Genomic DNA, 23,020 nt, shown 5'->3' on the forward strand with positions numbered 1-23,020 from the left:
TTTAACAATATATCTGTACAATGACACCCTGCCATATTTGCACTTTGTTACCCTATTTGCATTTTTGTAATTTTATATTGCATATTATAGATATTGTATATATTTTTTAAAATTCAATTATTACATTAGTTAGACTTTGTACCTTTAGTATAGTTAGACTTGTACACCACTTATTTAAGATTCCTATATGTTGAATGTATGCACCTTCCTGCCAAAGTAAATTCCTTGTCTGTGCGAACTTTCATGGCGAATAAAACCCTTTCCGATTCAATGGAGCGTAGCCGAATGGTGGTTGCCGTGGTCGTCGTGGGCAGCCGGACGCACGTGCGCACACACACTCACTCGAGGCTCCACACGCGTCGCTCTCTCGGGTTTATTGATGCCGCCACCGCCATGGTTCGCCTACAAAAATACAAACTCTCCCCCGGGGGGGGGGGGGGGGGGTGGTAGGTGGGGAAAGGAGGAGGAGGGGGGGGGGTTAAGTGCTCGAGTCGCAGGCATCGTGTGGGGTAGCCGCAGCGTCGTTCGCGCTCCCCAGAGCCAAGCGGCGCGTCCACGTGAGGACGCCGCAGCGTCGCTCCGGCCGCCCGCCGCTCCGGCCCCCACGGGGAACAGTCACACCGATCTCAACCCGAGACGTCACGTGCCCGATACGATTGCTAAACGACGACCCCGCTAGCGATCACTTCGTGTTGTGGAGAGCCGTGCGGCACCGTGCGTGGTTTTGCCGGCAACTAGGACCCCCTGTCCGAGGGAGGTCCTCGCCGATAGAACATCTTGCCTGTTAACCAGCATTGGTTTCGGCAAGCCTGCCTGATAAGACTCTGCTGATGAGACATCGAATATCAAAGCCGTTCCAGGTTAGCTTGTGTAACCAATGCTGATGAAATTATGCACTCCCAGTAGGCCGTTTAGCCGATGGGATGTTTTTTTTTATGTGCAAGGGCAGATATCGGTTAGAAGTTGTCGTCTACTTAATGTCAATTAGAACGAGCACCAACGTGGAAAGTGTTCAGCAATCATCAGGCGCAATATCGCTTGCATCGTCTTGGGTTTGGAATCGAGAAGAGTCTAGTTCGGTGGACGTGGAAACCGGACCGTGATGGGGCACGCAAGGAGTGGGAGTTGGAGGAACCCTGCAGTCGAGCAGGTGAGCGAGAGGACACCTAGCCTGGCACAGGTACCTCACGGCTCCGAGACGGGCGAGTGGGGAGGGAGGCGAGGATGACAGATTGTGCAGCATTAATTCATTCGTGAATGAGTCGCACCAGAAACACCTTGCAGAACTCACCCTCCCCATCTCCCTCCCCCAACTCACATCCTCATTTTACATTCTTTTGGTCTCAGGGCACAAGGAAAAAAAACAATATCAACATCGTAATCATCATCGTCACATAAACAATCTCATCACTGGGTACCTCTCCGCTCCCCCGGGGTGGGAGATTACTACTCCCATGTTCGCACGGTTTCCACATGCTCCCCCAAACACTCCCAATTTACATTGCTCCCATTTGTTCTCTTCTGCTACCCCACGTGACCCGTGGCCGCGGAGGAACCCAAGGCCGTGAACCTGACCCGAGGGCAGCCGCGGATGAGTGGGAACGGGGACAGCCAAGTAGGCGGTGCACACCCCTACAGCACGTGCACACAGCAGGACTGCCCTGACTTTTTAGGAACTATCCCCTCGCACACAGAGGGGTTTCTCCAGGGTCTTGGGGCCTTTTCCTCCAATACGCAAAACTCGCCACCAGCGGCACACTCGTTCTCAAGGGAGGGGGGGGGGGAGTTGGCGAAACGTTTTAGGGCAAGGGCCCACTTGATAAAGTGTCGCGAGACTGCCCTGCGCTAAACAACGATAGGGGCAAACTAAACCATTACAGCTGCTGCCGCTTCCCTGGGAACGTGGGCCTCACGGAACGGGGGGCGGCCTCCAGCGGTAACCCAGCGGTGGTGACCCAGCGGCCGCCACAATTACTGCTGCGGGCGGGCACGCGTTAACCGTAATACCACCCCGCGCCGGCTGCTTCTCTCGCCACCAGTGGACGCGAGAGATCCCTTGGAGGTCGTTCGCGAGAGCGGGGGGGGGGGGGTCTCCCTCCCCCATTGTGTGCCACCGGCGTCGCCATCAAAATTTTTTCCCAAATTCTAAAAAAAGTGACACCGCAAATTTCGTCAAGTGGGATGCCACACACGCAGTGGACTAATGCACCTCCAGCTTCACTCTTGCGCCAAATGGAGACTCTGCTACCCCCGGTCTCTTCGAGTTCTCACCTGGTTAAAACAAAATAAACTTGAGTACTTGGACGTATATACATCTATGAGATTATATATATATATAAAAATGCAGTACACAGACAGTACACGTGTACCGTTAGCTTAACACTTGCGGCGGCGTCCTATCCGCTAGTGTGAATACATTCGCGCAAATTATCTTAGCGATCGTTATACTGGAATTATGACACGGACTTAAACATTATTTGCGTAAATACCTTCGCAGACCGTTTACTGCTACCTATTACAGTAACACCACGATAATATTGTTTATATTGTAAAAAGGTAAAATTAAAAAAAGGTGGTTACGTTGCTAATTGTGGACTACCATCGTCATCACGTTCAGCAGCTTCAACCCCTGTAGAGATGCGTGGGGGGGGGGGGGCTTTAGGATGACGAGTCACATCGTCAATGTGTGCTCCATCATCATCCCATCCCCGTGACCTCCATCACCATCATCGTCCTTCACCACCACCATCATCTTGCAGAAACCATCGAGGATAAATGGCAGCATTGATGGCTCTATTCAAAGTACAGTCAGAGCAAACGTTACCCAAACTCCACACGGGACCTTCCTGCTCCAACTTCCACGTCAATGAAGGTGCCGCCACCTCTGCTGACGTGAGACAAGGGGTTTGAGGCATCCTTGAAGGAGGGCGTGCAAGTACACGTGTGTGTGTGTGGTTTAAGTGCTCTATATACGTGTATATATACAAGGCCACACACATGCCTGCTTGCTCATGTGTTCCACCCTGACTGCGAGAAATTTAAAAACTAAATCAAATACGATCATATTTGCTGGTACAAGTATCTCATTCGCTTGTCTGGTCCACTAAAGCTATTGAAGGGTTCTTACTCCCTCCGAGACATCTCACTCGTCTACCCCGCTCACTCACACCCAACCACGTTCTCTCTCTCTCGTCGTTCGCACAGGCACACCCACGCAATCACTCACCCAATCAAATTAATTTTAAACCGCCCACCTACTTTATCCAGCAACCCAACCACTCGCACACTCGGTACCCCCCCCTCGCTAACCGCATTCCACCACTCGCTCACTCCATCAAGTCACACATCAACGGTGACCACGACCCTCTTCCCCCACCACTGCCACTCTCAGAAACATTGCGGTTAGAGAGGGGGTGTGGGGACCCCGAGCATGTGGAAAGGGGGGCGGGGGGGGAGGTCTATGGACCCTTCCTGCTGCCCCCCCCTTCCACCACCAAAGGCCCCCAGGCGAGATGTACGCGGCGCAACGAGCAAGCGTCGTTTCACACCCGCACGCGGCTCCAACCTCGCAGAGACGTGACCAGTGGGGGGGGAAAGGGGAAGGCTCACTGGGGGCTCCGTGCAAGGGCCCTGTTGGCAACGACGTAGCTATCGTCACCCGTGGGTGGGTGGACATCGCCCCCCCACGCACACTCCGTATCGCCCTGCCGGGCTTCCACACGCACGTACGGCACCACCGGCACCACGTCTCGCAGTCGCAGTCCCACGCTGCATTTTCGGTTTCCGGACCGCTCCGATCGATGCCGCAAGTGGCAGCGGAGCAGCGGTGGCACGAGCCACGAAGGGACAGCGAGAGCGGGCATCGCGGGGAAGGGGCCGCTGGGCGTGCCCGCCTACAAATCCACTGCGCCGCCACCGATGGCGTCGTTGCCATCGCCGCCGCAGCCTCCGCCGCCGTCGCCGGGCGTGTCAGCAGATGACGGGCACGCCGTCGGGGTTGAGCACCATGCCGGTGGTGGGGTCGTAGGAGCCGGCCAGGTAGTAGAGGTCCTCGCTGTTCTGGTAGCGCTTGGTGAGCACCATCTGGGCGTACTGCTCGTGCGCCACCACGAGGCAGCGGTGCGAGATGGTCTGAACGTCGTTCTCGTCCAGGTGCGACGACTGGTACAAGGCTTGCTGCTCCACACCACACACAACGACAAAGACAAAGACCCCCCCTCCATTTAACCCATGCCACACACGCACGCACGCGGGTACACGTGCCTTGGTGACTGCAGGAGTGCAGTGCCCCCCGTAGTTGTGGCGCGCGCCCCCTACCTTGCCGTCGCGGTGTCGTGTGCCCAGCTTGGTCTCCTCGGGGTGGTAGAACCACTTGACGCGCACCACCATGTGGCTGCCCCACGACTCCCACAGGCTCTGGATGCGGCCTATGTAGGGCAAGTTGGGCCTCCCGGCCGACAGGAAGACCGCGCTGTCGCCCACGCGAATCGTCTCCTTGCCGCGCACCACCGCCTTGTAGAACAGCTTGCGTGCCTTGCCCTTGAGCCCACGCCGCTGGGGGAAGCACGGAGATACACCTCCAATTAGCACGGTTGGCTACGTACGGTGCGAAACAAGTTCAACATGCATACAGACGCACACGTGAGTGACGCATGCGCCATGCACGACGATACGCAACGAAGCACGCGGCGTGGACGGTGGCGCCGCGAGACCGCCAACACCGGCGCTCACCTGGGTCGGCTTCCCGGACCACTTCCACAGTTGGCGTGCAGGCAGGAAGGCCGAGATCTTGGGCCGGTTCTCCACGGATGGCAGCCGCTGGCGCTTCACCAGTTCCTTGGTGGTAGGGAGGTGCACTCCCTCGCGCCGACGGCCCCGGGCCCGGCCGCCCCCCCGATCACCGGAGCCGCCACCACCACCACCATCACCAGTGCCACTACTGCCACCACCACCACCGCCGCCCCCTCCAGAGCCACCACTGCCACCGCCACCAGGACCGCCGGCGCCACCAGCACCACCAGCACCACTGCCAGAGCCACTGCTGCCGGTGCCACCGCCACCGTCGCCACCAATGGAGCCACCACCACCACTACCGGCTCCACTGCCACCACCATCGGCACCCCCACCATTGCCACCACTGGAGCCCCCGCCACCACCACCACCACTACCCCCACCACCGCCTACGCCTTTGCCACCACCACCAGCCGAAACCTTGGCCAGTGTTTGGGCCCGTACTGGTGCCGAAGCTTGGACCTCGGCTGCCTGTGCCACCTGGGGAAGAGTGGGAGGGCTGGGCTGGACATTGCCACCTTCTTTCACCTCCTCCATTTCCTCAACCTCCTCCGCTTCCTCCACCTCCTCGCCGGAGCTGTAGGAAGAGTCCTCCTCGGATGACGACGAGGTGGCAGTGGAGCGAGACGAGTCGCCGGCAGATGAGGTCGATGACGACGACGACGACGTTGACGACGACGTTGACGACGACGAGGAGCTGGAGGAGGAGGAGTGCGAGCAGCGCTTGGCTCCGGGCTTGTGTTTGCGAGCGGACGTCGCGCCCGCCTGGCTTGCGCCCGAATCAGACTCGGAGCTGCTGCTCAGCTCACTTTCCTCCGTCCTCGAGATTTCCTTCCAGTCCTCCGCCTTCCGACCACTCTTTGGGCAAACACCACTGCCGCCACCAGCGCCACTGCCGCCAGCGCCGCCACCAGCGCCACTGCCCCCAGCGCCGCCAGCACCACTGCCGGCATCACCAGGCCTCGGAGCCCTGGCGGTGGTGGCGGTGGTAGCGGCGGCAGCAGCGGGGACGGAGGTGGCAACAACATTATCCCTGCCGGCAGTGGCGGTGGGAACAGTGACCATCGGCTGTGGCTTTTGCGCAGGCGAGGCTTTCCTGATTGGGCCAAGGCGTGGGCGTCCTCCGCTAGCGCCGGACGAGGTGGACGGCGCCGCTAGCCGCACGCCGCCGGCAAACCGCTGCGCACCTCCATCGCTGCCGACCGCCACTGCCGTCGTCGTCATCATCATCATCATGGCCTTGGTCTTCTTGCTCTTGGGCGACGTGACGCCCTCGTGGTCCAACTTCACCAGCGGCTCCTCGTCTGTGCCCCGCCGGGCACGTCGGCAAGCACCGGGACGCCCTACGGCGGAGCTGGCACCGCCGCCTTCGGCACGACCGCTCCCGCCGCGGCCGCCGCGAATTCCGCCGCCGCCGCCAAGGTACACCGAGAAGGCGCCGGCGGTGAGACTCTCGAAGGTGTCCACGGAGAGCGAAGCCCCGAACAAAGACGTGGGCGAGAGGGGGGCCCGGCTGGCAGGGCCGGCGGGTCGGAGCGGTGGGCCCCGCCGACGGTCGGGGTCCGCGCGGGGCCGGGGGACAGCAGCGCGGGCCCCATGGGCCCCTGCGGGGGGCGGCCGCTTCTCCCGAGGCTCCGAGCCAGTCGGCGCGTCGTCAGGCGGCGAGTCGGTGGGCCTCGCGTCGCCACTCCCAGCCACTCCGCCCTCTGGGGATGAGAATCGGCACGGGCATCATTTCTGTGATGAGTGACGCCTCGTTTGCAGACACAGCCCACGTTCGTTATTTTGCCTTTTGGTCAGGTTTCTTACTCACATGGGTGGATGTGTTAGGATCACTGCAATAATAAGACCGACATTAGTTTGAGCAAACTGAGAGACGATATACCTTCGTGGGCTACTGCAAGTTGGCTCATATTTTGTTTCTATGGAAAGCCAACTGGAGTCAACTCTAGCTGGCGCTCGGTCGCATTTGTGGGATTTTCGTTTTTCCATCCTGGAGGGAGCCGCTGTGCTTCTTCTAAGAGAGCATGATCAGAAGCTTTGCCACAATCCTGCGGAATCCACCGCCCTGCCGATGAAATCACATGGAATCTATTTCAGCCTCAAATATAAATATGAAATACTCACCCGCTGTCACCTTGCCAGGAGGCCGTCCACGACCTTTCACCTTGCTGGGTGGCGGCTCCCCGGGGGGCCCCACTGTGGGGACCAGAATGGGGGCAGGGGTTGGGGTGGGGGCAGTGGCGGGCGGGGAGGAAGGCTCCACACTGGCGCGACCTTTGCCCCTGCGCTGGGGACCGTGCTGATTGGCCGGCTGGCAGATTGCCGGACCGCCCCCTTCCCTTGTGTCACCGGACGGCTTGCGTGGGCGGCGTACGACGGCGGTTGGGACGAGTAGTGCTGGCGAGGCCTCGGCACCTGCGCGGGGATTCGGAGGGGGAGGTGGGGATGGGGGGGGGGGCAGGTGGGATACATGTGCTGGCGTTCGTATCATTACAGTCAAAACCAGGGACAAAAATCAGAACCAAAACCGGCGAGAAATTCCAGCTACCATACATCCCGATTTGGCCAGGTCCCTACGTTTTAGTGTCTCTCCGAAGCTTTTATCAAAGCTGAGTTTATCACCGTTTTGCAATGCTCTTGCCTTGTGCCAGATCTCATAAACATGGTAAGAGGGCAGAGCTAATCAAGCAGAGGGCGGTGCTAGTGGCAGAGTGGGTGTGGCTGTATGAAAGTAGGCTGCGAAGACGGGGCATGGCTTACCAGCTCACAATGTGTCCCGAAGCGTGTCAGTCGTACTCACACTGGATGGTGTAGTCGGGCGGAAGGAGGCGGATGTGCGAGATCGGAATCTTCCCCGTGTCGCCATCGTCAAACTCGACCGTCACGAAGGCGCGTTCCTCCTCCTCCTCCTCATCGTCCTCCTCGTCGCTGCTCGAGCCATCTGCCAAGCGCCAAAACGACGGCACGTCAATTAAACAAAACACGCTTGCGAACGGAATCGGCGAGGCTAGCACCGAGTCCTCTTGCTCTTGCGAATCGTATTCCACAGCCGAACGTGTCGGACAGGAGGTTTCGCTGCAGTCACTCATTTATCTTTTCCCCCCATGATGTGATCCCAATTGGGCGATCGGCATCGCATCATCACGATACTAAGAATCCACCCGGAAGTCTCGCAGATCTGTGAGATCCTTCACACTTCTGACCTCTGGTAGGCACAGGAGGGGCAGCATTGTCCCGACCGCCTCACTACGGACGGCTCGGTTTGGTCGCACGACTGCCAAATCGACGTCCGTAATTAAACTAAAGCTCAAAACCAAATTGAATGGGATGGTTTGGTTTGTAGCAAGCTTTGGCTGCCAGGCCCGTCGACTCGCTCCGCTGGAGAACCCAGGTAACCACAGGTGGCCGCCGCTTGGACTCGAACCCAGCGGTGGTCCCGTCGCAGACAAAACTCGGTCACTTCCCACATCCACTCTGGATCTCACGCACGTCGTCACGCTCGTCCCACCCTTTGCTCACCCCTGGTGACGGTGCCCGGGTAGAGGCACCGGTGCTGCTGGCTCCAGTAGGCACAGACGCGCGTGTCGGGTGGGAGACAGCGCGAGGAGGGCGGCTTCACATCCACGATCTAAACACGGGACAAGGGGACACCGAGACACGGGGACAGAGTGGACGCAGGAACAGGAGATGTAGGGAGAGGGGGAAACGGGGAAGCAATCATCGCCGCCCCACCACATCATGTGGCACGTGTCCCAGCATCACTGTAGCTGTATATCACGGTGAGCATAGCGGTGTTGCGGTACTACTCACCGCCTCCTGTAGGAGCTGCTCGAGTGAGTAGATCCTCGGGCGGTTCCCACGCTCCCCCTCGATCACCACACCGTACCTGCGGCAACACGCGCGCACAGCGGGTGCTAAGTTGCGGTGGCACTTGTGGTGCTGCTGGCGGTGTCGGCGATGGTGGTATTATCATCAGGAGTTTCTGGCGGTGCTGGCGGTTGCTTTTGTGATGCTGGAGGTCACGGCCCTTGCGCCGGTTGCGCCAAGCGTTTGGTGGCGGTGCCCATGTTTGTGGTGGCACCGCGGCTGCATGGGTGCAGGCGGTGCGGGCGGTGCGGGCGGTGCGGGCGCGTACACGTCGGGCGGGTGCAGGATCTGCACGTGCCCCGCGTAGAGAAGCTTGTCGGGCTTGGGGATGAGGACGCGCAGGCCCTCCGACAGCTCGTCCTTGTCCAGCACGCACGAGCGCGGCGCTGGCGCTGACACGGGGCAAGCGTGGGACGAGGGGGGGGTCAGAGGGTGGACCACGGTCAGAGGGCACAAATGAGGGTTACAGAGAGTGCTCCCAACCACACGTGCGCGAGTTCGCCAGGCGACTGGAGATGACTGGAGATATCTGCTGGGGGGACGGAGGCCGTAAGTGGAACGTGGCTGCAAGCAGCAGCATCATCTGTGTGGCTACTCTGAGCCAGGGCAGGTGCCCGAGGCTCATTGCGATCACAGCGATGCCAATCGAACATTCGACGTCCCTCGGCTACAGCTCAGCGGTCTTGCCCCTCTCTGCTACAGCTCCTCTACGCAAAACCAGTATCCCCGAATTAACGTCACACAGATACGTGCGGCTTCACACAAATCCTGCTTACAGACTGTGCCCGTCCCCCACCCCCGCCCCAGCCTTGTGAAACAAAGGCCTGGTCCGCAGGCGGGCGGGCAGACGAGTGGAACCCCCCCCCATCCCTCCCCCTCATGTTACCTGGCGTGGGGCTGGGCTCGGGGACCCTGCCCCCCTCCCCCTCGGAGAACGAGCTGTTCTGGGAGAAATCCACGTCCGCCTGGAAGCTGCTGAGCAGGCGGCTCACAGGCCGCGGGCGAGCCTAGGGGAGCCAGCGAGACACAAGATCAAGATCCCCCGCATAGACCGCACACGCTGTTGGGGCAAGCGCTGTAGGGCGGCACGACCTACAGCATACGCTGCAATATGACGTGTCATTCGAAAGCTTACGTGAACCCCCGTGTGCATGTGCCCGTTAGCGTGCTGTGCTACGAACCCGGCGACCAGAGTTCGATTCTTGCCCACGGCCACCAACATCGGTAGCAAATAAGTGCACCAGTTCTGGGCATCTCCAAAGTCAACTCCGTTTTAAATGAGTACCTGGTGCAGTGTGTAAACAGCAGCACTGAGGACACAAAGGTGGCCAGGCATGATGTTGGCCACAGACCCCTTTATATGCCGGCTTTAACGGGTGCTCGATAACGGAATTTGCCCCAACAGTTTGTTCAAGGCTGTACGGGGGGTGGGGGTGATCGGTGGTGTTGTTATGCGTTGCTCACTCGTCCTATCGGGCCCTGTAGGCTCCGACTTCGACTGCGGCCTGGACTGCTCGCCGACGACACGGCAATCGGGCCCTTCACCAACACCCCGTAGCCGTCCGCCACTTTCGCCTTATTTCTCTGCGACAAGGAATCGGACGGAAAGAACGGTCGCAAATTAACGGCGACGCGAGCGACAACACGCAAACTCAAGCACGGCTGCCGGATGGCGCAAACGCTCGTGGCAAGTGCTCGGGGAGCAGCCGCCAATTTAAAATGGAGCGAGCGTCAACGCCGCCGCTCTGCACAGGAAGCGCAAGCGAGAAGACACGGGAGTGGCAGCCGGCAGTTGAGACAAATACGGACGACGCAGCAGTGCAGTGCCGACGGTGCACGCGCGGCAAGCCAAGTGACGTAGAAGGGTCCTGTCTGGAACGCGCTTATCCCAGCTCATCGTGCTGGAGACTCCCCTGGTCCACGAACAAAACGCGACGACCATTTATGTATGGCACTTAAGAGACCCGGCCACATGCAGACGCTCTATGGCCCCTCCCCCCACCCCGTGCTATACAATCGTTGTTGTTCCATGGCTGGGCACCCCGGTGCAGCGTTCACAGACCACAGCAGCGCCGCCGTCGCGCTCCCCCCTACCTTGTTGCCGTCCCTCTCCGGCTGACTGCAGCTCCCGCCGTGACCGCCGCCACCGCCACCACCACTTTTGCATGGCCGCCCCTTCCTCACACCGGCGCCACCAGTGCCGGGTCCCGTGCCCAGCGGCAGCGACTGCGAGCGACCCAGCGGGGGACGTCCGGGCCTCCCGGCCGAACTTCTCGGCGGGCTCACAAATACGGACCCGTCGTCGTCGTCCTCATCCTCCTCCCGATCCTTGTCGCCATCGCGACCCACGTTCTTCACGGCCGCGCTCCCCCGGGCGCAGACCCTGCCGGCGCCGTTGAGATGGGGGCGGCCCGGGAGCTTGGCTCGGGCCGGAGCGGCCTTCCAGGGCACAGCGCGGCTCGGCACTCCCCCGACGGGCCGCGCCGTGCCGAGGCCGCCCGGCACGGCGGCGGTCCCCGTGACGGCGCCCCCTCCCCGGCCACGCGGAGGGCCACCCACCCCCACGTAGGCCCTGCTTGTCGCAGCAGGAGACGACCGCTTCATCCGGAAGTCTGTGGCGAGATCGAAGCCTGCAGAAGATCAGAATCTTTATTTAGACTGGAGGAATCTCTTATTCAGAGAATGGAGGAATCGAACAGAGGCAAGGGGTGGGGAGGCAGTGCCGAGTCTTGGGGTGGGCAGCGGGAGACCAACTCGTGTGGCGGTGGCACCCGCAGTGTCGCGGCTGTGGAGGGGTGCACTTACCAAGCAGCACCATGGTCCTCCTCTTGAGTTTGGCGGGCGCTGCGTGCCGGGCTGCCAGAACGTGTGGGCCCGGCCCTCGGGGGGCAGATCTCGGGGGGCGGGGGCGGGAGCCGGCGCCCCCGGAGAACGGAGAGAACAGAGTCAACCCTGGCGGTGCTGCCAGCCGGAACGGCGCCCCCCGCCTGCCTGGCACCAGCCTGCTGCTGCTGCCGCCAACATTCTCATCGTCGTCATCGTCGTCGTCATCGCCGTCATTCACGTGGTCCTCATCCTCGAAGGTCCAGCCTGGGGAGGGGATCAGAAATGCACACACGTACACGTCGACAAACGGATGCGTGCATCCGTACGCGTGCACACATCGGGCATACAGCGGTGCACAGGGCACCAGTGGGTGCACAGGCCCGTGGACAGACACAAGTGTACATCAGGTACAGGCACATGTGTGTCCATGACAGACAGGCATACAGACTAGCACACATGGACACACAGGTGCGACTTTAAGCCCAGACACGGGCAGCTAACGTCTCGCCGGCCACCATGGACGAAGATTCGTCATGTCATGGCCCACTCCCCTCAGGTTTCATCGCTTGACTCCAGAATAGATTGACGTTGTGGTGGGTGCAGGGGCCACATAAGCAGATTACAGGCAGCTCATCGATTTTCTACACACGGACGGACGCCTCGAGTTCCGAGTGCAGGGATCGCTGCATGCCGAGTATCGGCATCATCCGCAGAGCCACTGCCGATTCATCCCCAAAAACCTTCGTGTCAAGGGTCACATTTACGTGCTCCACGTTGCGTTAACATCACGGAGCACTTCACCCAACAAGTCTACAACAACGCAAAACACGTACACATTGTATCATTGTTCTCTTCTATGGTCGAGGAGGAGTGGGGGAGGGGGGGGCAGCCCAGGACCGGTTCACATATTGCTCGCCACCGACATTAATTATGTCTGGGAATTGAACTTGGGCGGTTGGGTTCGTCCACAGCTACACGCCCCCCCCACCCCACATCATTTTAACGCCACCGTTAATTAACGAAGAGACGCCGTTCAAAACCAATCGATCAGCAAAACGAGGCGAGGGGTTAAACCTACACTGTGCAGCTCACGCCGACCTCACAGCCACGCACCAGCCAAGCGTCACAGGGGTCAGAGGTCAGTAGGTCATAGCGCACAGCTGGGGAAGGAGGGGGCAGGGCTGGGGAGAGGGCAGTGTTAGCGAAGCGGTTAGAGCCATGGCTCCCCAAACTCCACTCCCTGCCGACACACCAAACCGCCGGTGCGGGCGGGGGGATTCCTCTACCAGGATTGCTCCGATTGGCGGAACAAATCGCTTGATGGCAAAGCACACGTCAACTCATTCGTCCAAATCAATCGTTTGGTCAAGTATTTATCAAGTTGGCAGAATTAATCGTGTTGGCAGATAATGTTCTTTGGCTGCAAATCAATCGTTTGGCCAGAATAAAAAAACCGGCGCCACCGCTCGGCGTTCATCACCGCAGGCTGCGGCCATCGTTTGCGGCGTGAATCCAACTCGGCACGGCGACCGGTGGAATCTTCCTGGAGGAAGATGCGTGTTGTCGAGAGCGTTGGCGTGCATATATTGGCTCGCATTCTTTGGTGACATCTGCAGCACCGATGCCACTTTGTGGAGTGTAGGAGATTTGGATGAGTCACGTACGGACCCGGTTAGTGGAAGCAAGAGTGCATGCAAGCGTGTGCGCGTGGATGCGTGCATGTCACACATCTTTAGATGGTGCATACGTTTTAAGTGCACACGTAAATTTAAGTAGGCGTGAGGATGCGTGCATGTCACACATCTTTAGATGGTGCATGCGTTTTACGTGCACACGTAAATTTAAGTGTGCGTGTTTGTGCGCGCATGAACGTGCATCAGAGGGCATGCAAGCATGCACTGCACCACGCGTCCACAGCTCCCCACACAAACGCACCACACCCTACAGGCCACACGTCAATCGGGTGTCTAAACATCAACCCAGATCAACTCATCTGCTCATGGTTCGGCCTGTCGAGTGGATGGAGGGCATTGGGGTCCCTCCCCCCGTTATAGTGTGTGCAGGGAGGCGATTACAGAGCTTGTGATATTTAAACGGGTCTCATCGAGTTAAGAGATAAATGCATAATCAATTCCTGAATTGAATCGCCACAGGGGCGACTTGCTGCATGTCGAATCGTTTCCAGGCAGAAAACAGATTCGCCGATTAGAAAAAGCGATTCCCACACTGGCACTGCCAACTCGTTCGCTACTGCAGCGCGAAATCGCACGCTTGCGCGTTAGAGCAGACCGTGCGGGTGGGCGACGTGGACCAAAAATCGAGAAGCAACACAAAAATGAGACGAAGACAAAAAGCCATCCTCACATTTTAAACAAACGCCGAATCCCGACGAGTCATCCGATCACGCCCGGGGGAAGTGGGAGACCGCACGTCAATCAGCAGTCAGTCGACACAAGCAAGGGGGGGGGGGGGGCGGGGGGGGGGGGGGACGCGGCATCGCAGGACAGAGCGCGCCATGACTGCGACCCGACCGCAAGGTCAGGGCAAGGTCGGTGCTGTGCAGCCACGTTTCAGGGAAAGGAGCTTTATTGCCATGCGAGGAAGCAGAAGGATGTTGCGTTCATTGAAGAGCGGTCGGTGACAGCGGAAGAAATTACTCGGTATCCGTGCACCCCCCCACCCCCGCCCCATATCGCTTACAAATGACGACGATCGAGGCGACCGATTTTTATTTTTCAAAAAAGCAAACGGGGGGGGAAATCGGCAGAAATCCTGGACACAGAACGGGGGAGGGGGTTGTGGGACGAGGCACATGGCATTGTGGGTAGGTTAAAAAAGGTAAAAAAAAATTACCTGATTGGCCAAGGAGAAATTTTAATCGAGAAAAACAGGGGCTCCCAAACATTGACACCCAGAGCTGGATTTGAGCCCATCGCCAATTTCCCTTGGGCTCTCCTAAAAACTAAAACCACACAATCTACTGACTGCCACCGGAGATTTACCAAAAGACGGCATCTTAAGCTCGGTCTTCAAGTCAAGATGGCCCGCGAGGCGAAGGTTAAATACCCAATGTGGCTTTGCGATGTTAAAACGTTGCCAAGTCCATTGCGAAGGGGGAAAGCAAGGAGGTGAGAAGCTTTGATTATCAAAGGCCGGTTGTGGCGCGCTGCATCATCCTGCGCCACACCGTACCACACACAGGAGGCTCCTACCCTCTCAGGAGAGGCCCATCACGCACGCACACACACACACACACATGCATGTACGCGCAGACACATACAGTGGCATTGCCCCACATACACAGAATGGTCATACTAAAAAACTCAGACCAGCACACAACCACGTGCATTTCCCAGTCACACACAACATCAAACACCACAAAAAGCACACGACACCACACTTATACGTCTGATATTGGCTCACATTCTCTGATCCAGACAACCAACACGCAAGTACATTCCACACCTCCCGTCTACCTCACTCCCCGACACCAGCCATACAATTTACACATTCCTGGCACACCGACACGCTCACACCAAAAACGAAGTTCCCCTGGAGAGCTTTAATGCTCACACCCGACAACTCTATACCGCCCAGAAACACTCCCCCCACACGCACAGTACCCAACATCCACACCAAACACTTTTGGACACACAGACCTCGCTCCCCACCAGCCAACCCCACCGGTCCCCCCCCCCCCATTCTCAGAGAGTCTCGTGGAGGTTTTGGGAACCTGCTGCTGCCGAGCGGCAGTAGTCCACGGGTCCCTCGCTGTCCGAACACTGCGGCCCCGACGAGAGGCTGTGTTCGCGTGCGGGACCCCGCGGCCCAAGGGCCCGAGGGGCCCCGGAGCTACCGGGCGGCACCGCCGGTGTCATCCCCTGGGGCCGCCGCTGAGAGGGCCTCTGAGGAGGCCTCTGCCGCGGTGTGGGTGTCTTGAAGGCGGCCCCCCCCCCGGCGGCCCCGGGGTGCGGAGGCCAGGCAGGTGCGGTGCGGCGCTCGTCCATGTCCGGGTCCGAGTCGGAGAGGCCTGCGCCACACAGAGACCGCCGCTCTGTCTGCATGTGCCAAAGAGCGCGAGAGAGAGAGCGCGAGGGAGCGTGAGAGAGAGAGAGAGCGAGGGAGCGCGAGAGAGACTCACAGCAGGAGAAGCTGCTGCTGTCGGACCGGTGCAAAGCAATAGCGCGTGACGCTGCTGCCCGAGCGCCATCCTGGTTGCCCACGCGCGCCACCTCCGGGCTCGGAGCCCCGCGGTGTCGCACGCCGGACCGCGAGAGCTTGGCGCCAGCGCGCTCGTGGCCCGCGGCAGGACGCGGCGGCTTGCCGAGCGTGGGGCGCTTGCAGGAGAGCGAGACGCCGAGCGGCGGCGCCGCCGCCGGGAGTGCCGGTGGCGTGGCGAGGGAGCGGCCAGACGGCGCCGGCGAGCGGTCAGAGTGACGGTGACGCGCGGGGACAACGGGTGCACGTGTGCAGGGCGCGGCCTGGGGAAGAGCGCGACAAACCAGAAAACATCGTCGTCACGCAACTCGCGTTCACAAACGTGACGTGCGGCAGTGACACGGCAGACACGATGGGTGGGGAGGGGGGGAGTGTGTCTGACCGTGTGATTTGGGGATGTGGGTCGCAGGGCGACCCTGGGCAGGAGGCGAACTTGGCTCCTCCTGCTGGGGGGTGCACAGTCGCCACTCTGCCTTTTCTTCTTTTTCTTCTTCTTGGCCAAGAGCGCTCGCATGCGCTCCTCACCCCGACTGGAGGTGGGGGGAGAAATAGTTGCAGTGCTGCAAGTTGTTCGCTTGCACCACTGGTGGCGGTAGGGCTTCCACTCCCCGCAGCGCCACAGAATTTATACCCACACAAGACCATTTACAGCACTGGGTAAACAGGTGTGTGGGTGGGGTAGTGCCTTTGTGAAACTCTTCCCCCCCCCCCCCCAACCCCCCCCATTGGTTGAACTGCCGCACCTGGAGATGTACCGGCCACCTAGATTGCAAGTCCTGTTCGCTGCCGACCACTTCATTGAAATGGAGCGTTAGTCCATCACCAAACATGGCTTCCACCGATACAAACAACCGCGAGAATTAGAAGAATCTACTTTTGACAAACCGCTACCCGCCCCACACACACATCACACTCACCCGATGAGCGGTTGACCAATCGGAAGAGGGGGCGATGGCGACGACCGCTTCCTCTTCCTGGGCCGCCCCCGGCCGCGTTTCACCGGGCCCAGGCCGTCCTCGCCCCGCTCCTCCTCATCCTCGTAGTCCTCCTCATCCTCCCTCTCCTCGTCCAGCTCCTCCGCCATGTCCACCCTTCTGTCCCCTCGGCTGCGCTCCACCTTCACCACCTTCCTTCCCAGAGCGACCACCGCCTCCAGCCTCCTCCCCTCCACCACCAGGCGGTGGAGAGGCTTCTCTGCACCCCCCCTGGCCACGTCCCTCGGCGGGTTTGGCACCAGCGGGGAAAGCGGAGTGGCCGGTTCCCGCAGGTGGCACCTGAAACGACATTCCGGATTTGGCACCGCTGCAGACAAGTCTAGAACGTCAACGCGATCTCCTACTTCAACGAGAGTCTAGATGGTGCTCATCTCCCATTTCACAGCCGAGCCAGTGGTGGAAATTCCACATTCAGATGGCGGGGGCAAGGCTCTCCGTAGGACAACCACTGCCAACTTGCCCCACGTGCTATGAAGTAGAGCCATTGCCCGAAACACCACCATTTGAATATATATTTTTTTTCAAGCCCAGTGTTATTGACGAATGAGTATTATTTGTGCTTTTGCACCACTACCAACGAGTATCAGCAACAAATTTTACTTCCCCCACAAAGTGGGTCGGGCGACCTCCACCACCACCACAGCCGCCACCCTGTAACCACGACAACACCTACTCGCTGGTGGGCTGGCTGGGTGCAGGGACGAGGCACGCGAGCTGGCGCTGACGGTGGCGGTAGCGGCGCTGCAGCGTGGCAAGACGGCGCCGGATTTGCACTTCCAGGGGCCCCTCGACTTCCAGCAACGCACGGCGGCGTCCGCAGGCCTGGACGCAAGTGTGGCACACAGACAAAGGTCCAGCGTGTACGAGATGCAGGTTGCTGCGCCTCACCGTCGCCAATTTACTACATTTCACTCGCCTACCTATCTCACTCCAAACATACAATGAAAGACAGAAGATCCCCCCCCCCCCCCCCCCTGTTTAGGTCACCCAGGCCATCGAGGCAAAGGCTGTTAAGTGGGCAGTGCCTACGAGGTGGTGGTGTGGACAGTAGCACACCTGGCCACCTTTGTCTCTCCAGGTACTGTAAATCGGCTACTCTAGTAACCCCGACGCATGCTGCGAGACGCAGTCCACAAATCGTCTCGGTCTGCCGGCTCGTAGAGCGGTTGTGGACACCGCATCATCACTACGAGCCCCGATACACCGAGGACTGCAGCACACGTGAAGATTGCCAGTCAGATTGCTGTTGGCAAATCTGTGAACCCAGGGAGCTCTCGCGACCAATGAAAATTGCTTATTATACGATTACGGGTTCATGGTGCGGTGCGCCAACCACTACGCCACCGCACTTGTCACACGTAGCTAGGCACGGGCACGCCGACGCGCTGTGCATGTCCCACCCACCGGCGCGCCGCGTCGCCGCCGCCAGCTGCAGCGCTTCGTGGGGTCCAGGAGGTGCTGGGGCCTCCGAGGCCCAGGGCCTCCGTCTCCTGTGGCGATGCCGTCAGCACAGGCCAGCAGCGCGGCCACACGGCACAGGGTCAAGAGGTCACCCAGTCCCCCGCTCCGCCCTGCAGCACAATTGGGGGCAGTACCACAGTCACTATTAGCTACGATCTATCCACTGCTGGACGAAGGACAGAGCCATTTGGCACCTGTGGTTTCCATTTCAGACGAGCACCTTGTATCACGTAGGCTTTCGCGACCAATATTATTTCATAAAAAGGTTTTTGGGTTAGATCGCGTTATTTAGAAAAGTGTCGACAAATTGCCTGATGATGCTGGATGTAATTACCAGCGAAACGTCGTACTCAAAAATTGTAAATGTTGTAGATTCACTCTTCACACCGGTGGGCTAAAGTAGTGAACCATTTGTCTTTTGTCAACGTGACACTATTTTATTGATTGGTCGTGTCGGGTGGTGGAGTGTTACGACACATTTCCACTTAGTTTTCTCAGCAGTCAGCAATGTCTGTAACCTGTGTGCATTCTCTAATCCCCCACGTATTCCTCCGGGTCTCAGTACAAATGCCAAGCATGCTTCTTTGCGCTCTCTGGGCGTGTTGCAGCCGACGGCTATCGCGCTGTGGTTCTGGCACACGGATGCGACGCGAGTTGGCGCCCATCGATCCACAACTGCGATCAAATAATCCATACATGAACTAAATACAAGCGTTTGTTTACGCATTCCATTAGGACAGCCACCTGGGAGTGCAGAATGTCAGTAACACAAGCTCAACTCTGGAATGGTTTCAACATTGGTGTCTCGTCAGCAGAGGCTTAGGCTTGCTCGAGCGAATTCTGGGGAACTCCCAACACTTTATAGGGAGATAATCCTCTGCGACACCCAAGCTGGCGAGGTACAATATTTAGATTTTCTTGTGGAGAGACATATGTGGAGGGCACGGTGTCCACTTGTTGCTTGCATTGTGCAAGATGGCCAAATACTATTTTGCTCAAGACCTGCAGAAAAAAAAAAATCAGGAGCAGCGAATCGGCAAGATGGACTGGAGGCAGCGCCACTGCAAACTCATCTCACTCACCCATGAAGCCGCCCTCTGCCAACGCCCCCAGCTCCACCCCAGCAATCTCCCCCAGCAGTGCCAGCCCTCCCTCCCGCGTCCACTGCTCAGCCACACATGGCGTGGACCGCGCTTTTGTCTCCGGTGGCAACTGACCATCGGCTCCGTTGCGGTTGGGGGCAGCAACCGGCACAGGCAGGGGCTCGGCGACAGTCGTCGCCTCCGCTAGCACCCACAGCCCCGAGCAGGCGGGGCGGGCCTCCGACGGCAACGTGCAGGCGGGGCGGGTCTCCGGCGGCGGCGGCAACGTGCAGGCGGGGCGGGCCTCCGGCGGCGACGAGCAGGCGGGGCGGGCCTCCGACGGCAACGTGCAGGCGGGGCGGGCCTCCGGCGGCGACGAGCAGGCGGGGCCGGCCTCCGGCGGCGGTGTGCAGGCGGGGCGGGTCTCCGGCGAGCAGGAGGGGCGGGCCTCCGGCGGCGGCGACGTGCAGGCGGGGCGGGTCTCTGGCGGCGGCGAGCAGGCGGGGCGGGCCTCCGGCGGCGGCAACGTGCAGGCAGGGCGGGCCTCCGGCGACGAGCAGTCGGGGCGGTCCTCCGGCAACGTGCAGGCAGGGCGGGCCTCCGGCGGCGGCGACGTGCAGGCGGGGCGGGCCTCTGGCGGCGACGCACAAGCATCTGCGTCGTTGCCTTGGTTTTGCCGAGCCGCGGTGGTGGGCGGCGGCGGTGGCAGCAGTGGGCCGTGCCGGTCCTCCACAGCCGGTGTAGCGGCAGTGCTGTCGGGGAGCCCTGGGTCGGGCTGGGTAGCCCAGGCACGGCCTGGTGTTCCGTCGTCAAGCAGCCTCACCTGCTGCTGCTCCTCCTCGTAACGCCGATGGGGATCCTGGAGATCGTGATGGTGACGGTGACGATGCCGACGACGACGACGCTGTGTCGGTTCAAGGATGCCGGCCACCGCTACCGATGACGTCGAGGAGACGAGGAGATCAGTGTTGCGTCCGGCGGGATCGGGGGCGTCCGTGGAGTCTGGCTCCATCGTCTCGTGCCGTCCCGCCGTGACGTCGCCTTCCCATACGGGAGTTTTTACGTCGTTGTTACCGTTCTCGGCGCCGAACGACTCTGGCACGGTGGAGGACAGCTCTGCCGACTGGGGCCTCCGTTTCATCCGGCACGACTCTGGCGCCACAGTCTCGGTGGCGACGGGCTGCAGGGTCCGCGAGGCCCAGGTTGGCGGAGGGGAGAATGCGGAGACTCCGTCTGCTGGGAAAGGGAGATGCCAAGGAGGTTACCGAAATGGCACAGGGAAGAAAACTCCAGGAGGAGACAAACGAGGGGACGCGAGACAAGACGGCACAAAAACTCTACATTGCGGGACAGCAGGTCCAAAATAATGTGTTCAAGGGACCAAATGACAAAGCTTTGAAATGGGATTTCAACAGTAAAGTTACTTAATTATGTATGCTGGAAAGGCTCAAAGAACAGGCTTGTTTTATTATTCTAAAGTAAGGTTTGGCTTCCCGTGGGAAGAAACTGGGGTATGGGTGATCATCCCTCCAGGCAGACAAGTCCACAAATCTACTTGTCGTGCTCTTATCTTCCAGCTATCACAGCGCACAAAGTTTGCAAGTTTCACAAATCTGTACGATCCACCAACCCTCGTCTCCAAAGCACTGCACCACCACCGCCGCCACACCCGGGTAAAATCCCCCACCCACGGCCACCAGAAAAGTCGCGAGCACACGGCCAGACTACCGGACTCACCGTGTCGGCACAGAGGGGGAGGCCACGGGAGTCCCGACGACGCCGAAGAGGGGGGCAGCAGGCCATGGGGCAGCAGGAATCCCCTCCCAGAATCAAACGCCGCCACCTCATCCTGCGGCTGCCGATGCATTTGTTGCAGTTGACGTATGTGCTGCTTTTGCTGCTCGTGCAGCAAAAGCTTCTCCATCTGCAGCCGCTGCTGCTCATGCAGCTGATACTGATGCTCTTGCAGCCGCCGATGCCGCTGTCGTTCTTGCAGCTGCTCATGTAGCTGCCGCTCCAGCCGTCGCTGCTGGGCTTCCAGACGCCGCTGCCGCAGCTGCTCCTGCAGCTCCTCACGATGCACTTGCAGCCGCCGATGCAGGTCCTGCTCTTTTAGCTGCCGCTCCTGCTCATGCTCTTGGTGCTGCTGCCCTTCCAGCCGCTTCTGCTCTTCCAGCTGCTGTTGCTCCTGGTGCTGCCGCTGCTGCCGCTCTTCCAGCTGCTGCCACTGGTCGTGCTTTTCCAGCTGCTGCCGCTCCGAATACTGCCGATGATGCTGATGGTGGTGGTGGTGCTGGTGGTGCTGCGATTCGTGCAGCTGCTGGTGCACCGCGTCCAGCTGCTGCACATCGTGCAGCTTCGCAATGTGCTGCTGCTGGTGCTGCTGCGCCATTCCCGAAAGTCGCTTGTCCAGAAACGGTGGAACCGAACGGGGGCGCCGGATATTCCAAGTCCGCGCCGGCGACCTCCGACCCCTGGCCACTCTCTCTCCGGCCTCGGCGTTGCCGGGCTGAAGTTGCCGTGGCGACAGCGCCGGCGGGGACAGGGAGCCCGGCCGTCCGAGTGGCGCAGGCGCCTCCTGGCCATCGTCCTCCCGGCGCAGCCGTGGGGGAGGCCCGGCGTCGTCCGGGAAACTGGGGGGCTTTGCGTGGTCGAGGGCAGGGGGGGGCCCCGGCCGTCGGGGGGATTTACAGCGGAAGGGCGGCGGCGGTGGTGGCAGCGCCAGGGAGCCGGCGTGGGAGGGGCTCGGGCCGGGCGGCGTGGGCGGCGGCGGGGAGACTGCGCTCTGCTTGGGCAGCACCGCCGGTGTTGCGCGATCGTTTTCGTCAGAAAGCAGCAGCGGAGGCGGCTCTGGGGGTGGCCTTCCGTGGTCCTGCACATGGAGACGGTGGTCACGTGACTTGCCAGCTTTGGTGCCGATTTTATGAGTGCAGTCGAACAACGCACGGGTTTCTAGGTCGGGCTTTGCGAGGGGGGGGGGGTAAGCCATGAGATTTAGGAATGCAATGTTGTATTGACATTTCTGATATTCCAAGGCAGTCTCCAAAAAGTATCACGAAACCAGGCTCAATCTTCCAAGTCAGACACTGTACGAGATCTCAAATCTATTTCAGGTTTGTGTGTGTGTGTTGCGTTGTTTATACAAAAGCCCAAATGCATACCAAGAGCTGACTTTTTTAAATGTGTCCAGCACCACGCCTCCCAAGATAATGATTACACATCGCATACAGATAATAATTTATGGTCGAGTTTATCTCGGGGAGGCCCAGGACCGATTCAGTTATCCGTCACCGATGTTGGCTGCGCTATCCCACTATCCTACCGCTCCCCCTATTACAGGTGCAATAAAGGTCGTGGAAGCGACTTCTGGAATCCGGTCTTTATTTGTCTTTTGTTCACAACACTCCTGTCTTACTCCTTCACGCTGCTGACAGACAGCGTGAGAGGGAGAGAGACACGCGCGGCCACGTGGCAGCCTGGACCCCGCTCCAGCGTGGCCTCACCCTCCGTTCGTTCCAGATCTGACCACGTGTTGTCCGTCTCCACCCCTTTTAATACCCGGGTCACGTGGTACCTTTCCACCAATCCTGGTTAACCTCTATGGAATCTTCTAGACTCCTTCGTACGTTCCCAGGACCGCGCCCCTGACTCGTCCCCCCCATTGGCTGCGGCTAAAGCCAGCAGATCCAATCCTCTACTTACAGATGTCACCTTCCCATTACGTCAGGGCCACGCCCCTAGACTTCCCCCCATTGGCTATGGGCCAGGACCGGTAGA

General features: G+C 59.7%; 1 protein-coding gene across 4 annotated transcripts in view; it reads right to left on the bottom strand.

Annotated features, from left to right (window-relative positions):
- Positions 1–355: 355 nt before the first annotated feature.
- LOC144944555 (uncharacterized) overlaps positions 356–23,020 on the bottom strand; it is a 37,613-nt gene continuing 14,948 nt past the window's right edge. For 2 of the 4 annotated variants that reach the window (XM_078872816.1, XM_078872814.1), the window contains exons 9-28: positions 20,981–22,115; positions 19,244–20,479; positions 18,105–18,271; positions 17,374–17,522; positions 16,623–16,979; positions 16,088–16,235; positions 15,629–15,968; positions 15,221–15,517; positions 11,467–11,751; positions 10,756–11,291; positions 10,126–10,245; positions 9,548–9,668; positions 8,930–9,053; positions 8,605–8,680; positions 8,314–8,422; positions 7,595–7,735; positions 6,919–7,209; positions 4,732–6,497; positions 4,318–4,554; positions 356–4,176 (exon numbers count right to left, since the gene is read on the bottom strand). In XM_078872816.1, the coding sequence (XP_078728942.1) occupies positions 3,970–4,176; positions 4,318–4,554; positions 4,732–6,497; positions 6,919–7,209; positions 7,595–7,735; positions 8,314–8,422; positions 8,605–8,680; positions 8,930–9,053; positions 9,548–9,668; positions 10,126–10,245; positions 10,756–11,291; positions 11,467–11,751; positions 15,221–15,517; positions 15,629–15,968; positions 16,088–16,235; positions 16,623–16,979; positions 17,374–17,522; positions 18,105–18,271; positions 19,244–20,479; positions 20,981–22,115 (7,842 nt within the window). In that variant the 3' untranslated portion in view covers positions 356–3,969. The remainder of the gene's footprint in view (positions 4,177–4,317; positions 4,555–4,731; positions 6,498–6,918; positions 7,210–7,594; positions 7,736–8,313; positions 8,423–8,604; positions 8,681–8,929; positions 9,054–9,547; positions 9,669–10,125; positions 10,246–10,755; positions 11,292–11,466; positions 11,752–15,220; positions 15,518–15,628; positions 15,969–16,087; positions 16,236–16,622; positions 16,980–17,373; positions 17,523–18,104; positions 18,272–19,243; positions 20,480–20,980; positions 22,116–23,020) is intronic. The other 2 variants (XM_078872815.1, XM_078872817.1) reach the window with 2 other exon arrangements.

This window comes from Lampetra fluviatilis, chromosome 35, assembly GCF_964198595.1.
Source record: "Lampetra fluviatilis chromosome 35, kcLamFluv1.1, whole genome shotgun sequence".
NCBI classification, from domain to species: Eukaryota; Metazoa; Chordata; class Hyperoartia; order Petromyzontiformes; family Petromyzontidae; genus Lampetra; species Lampetra fluviatilis.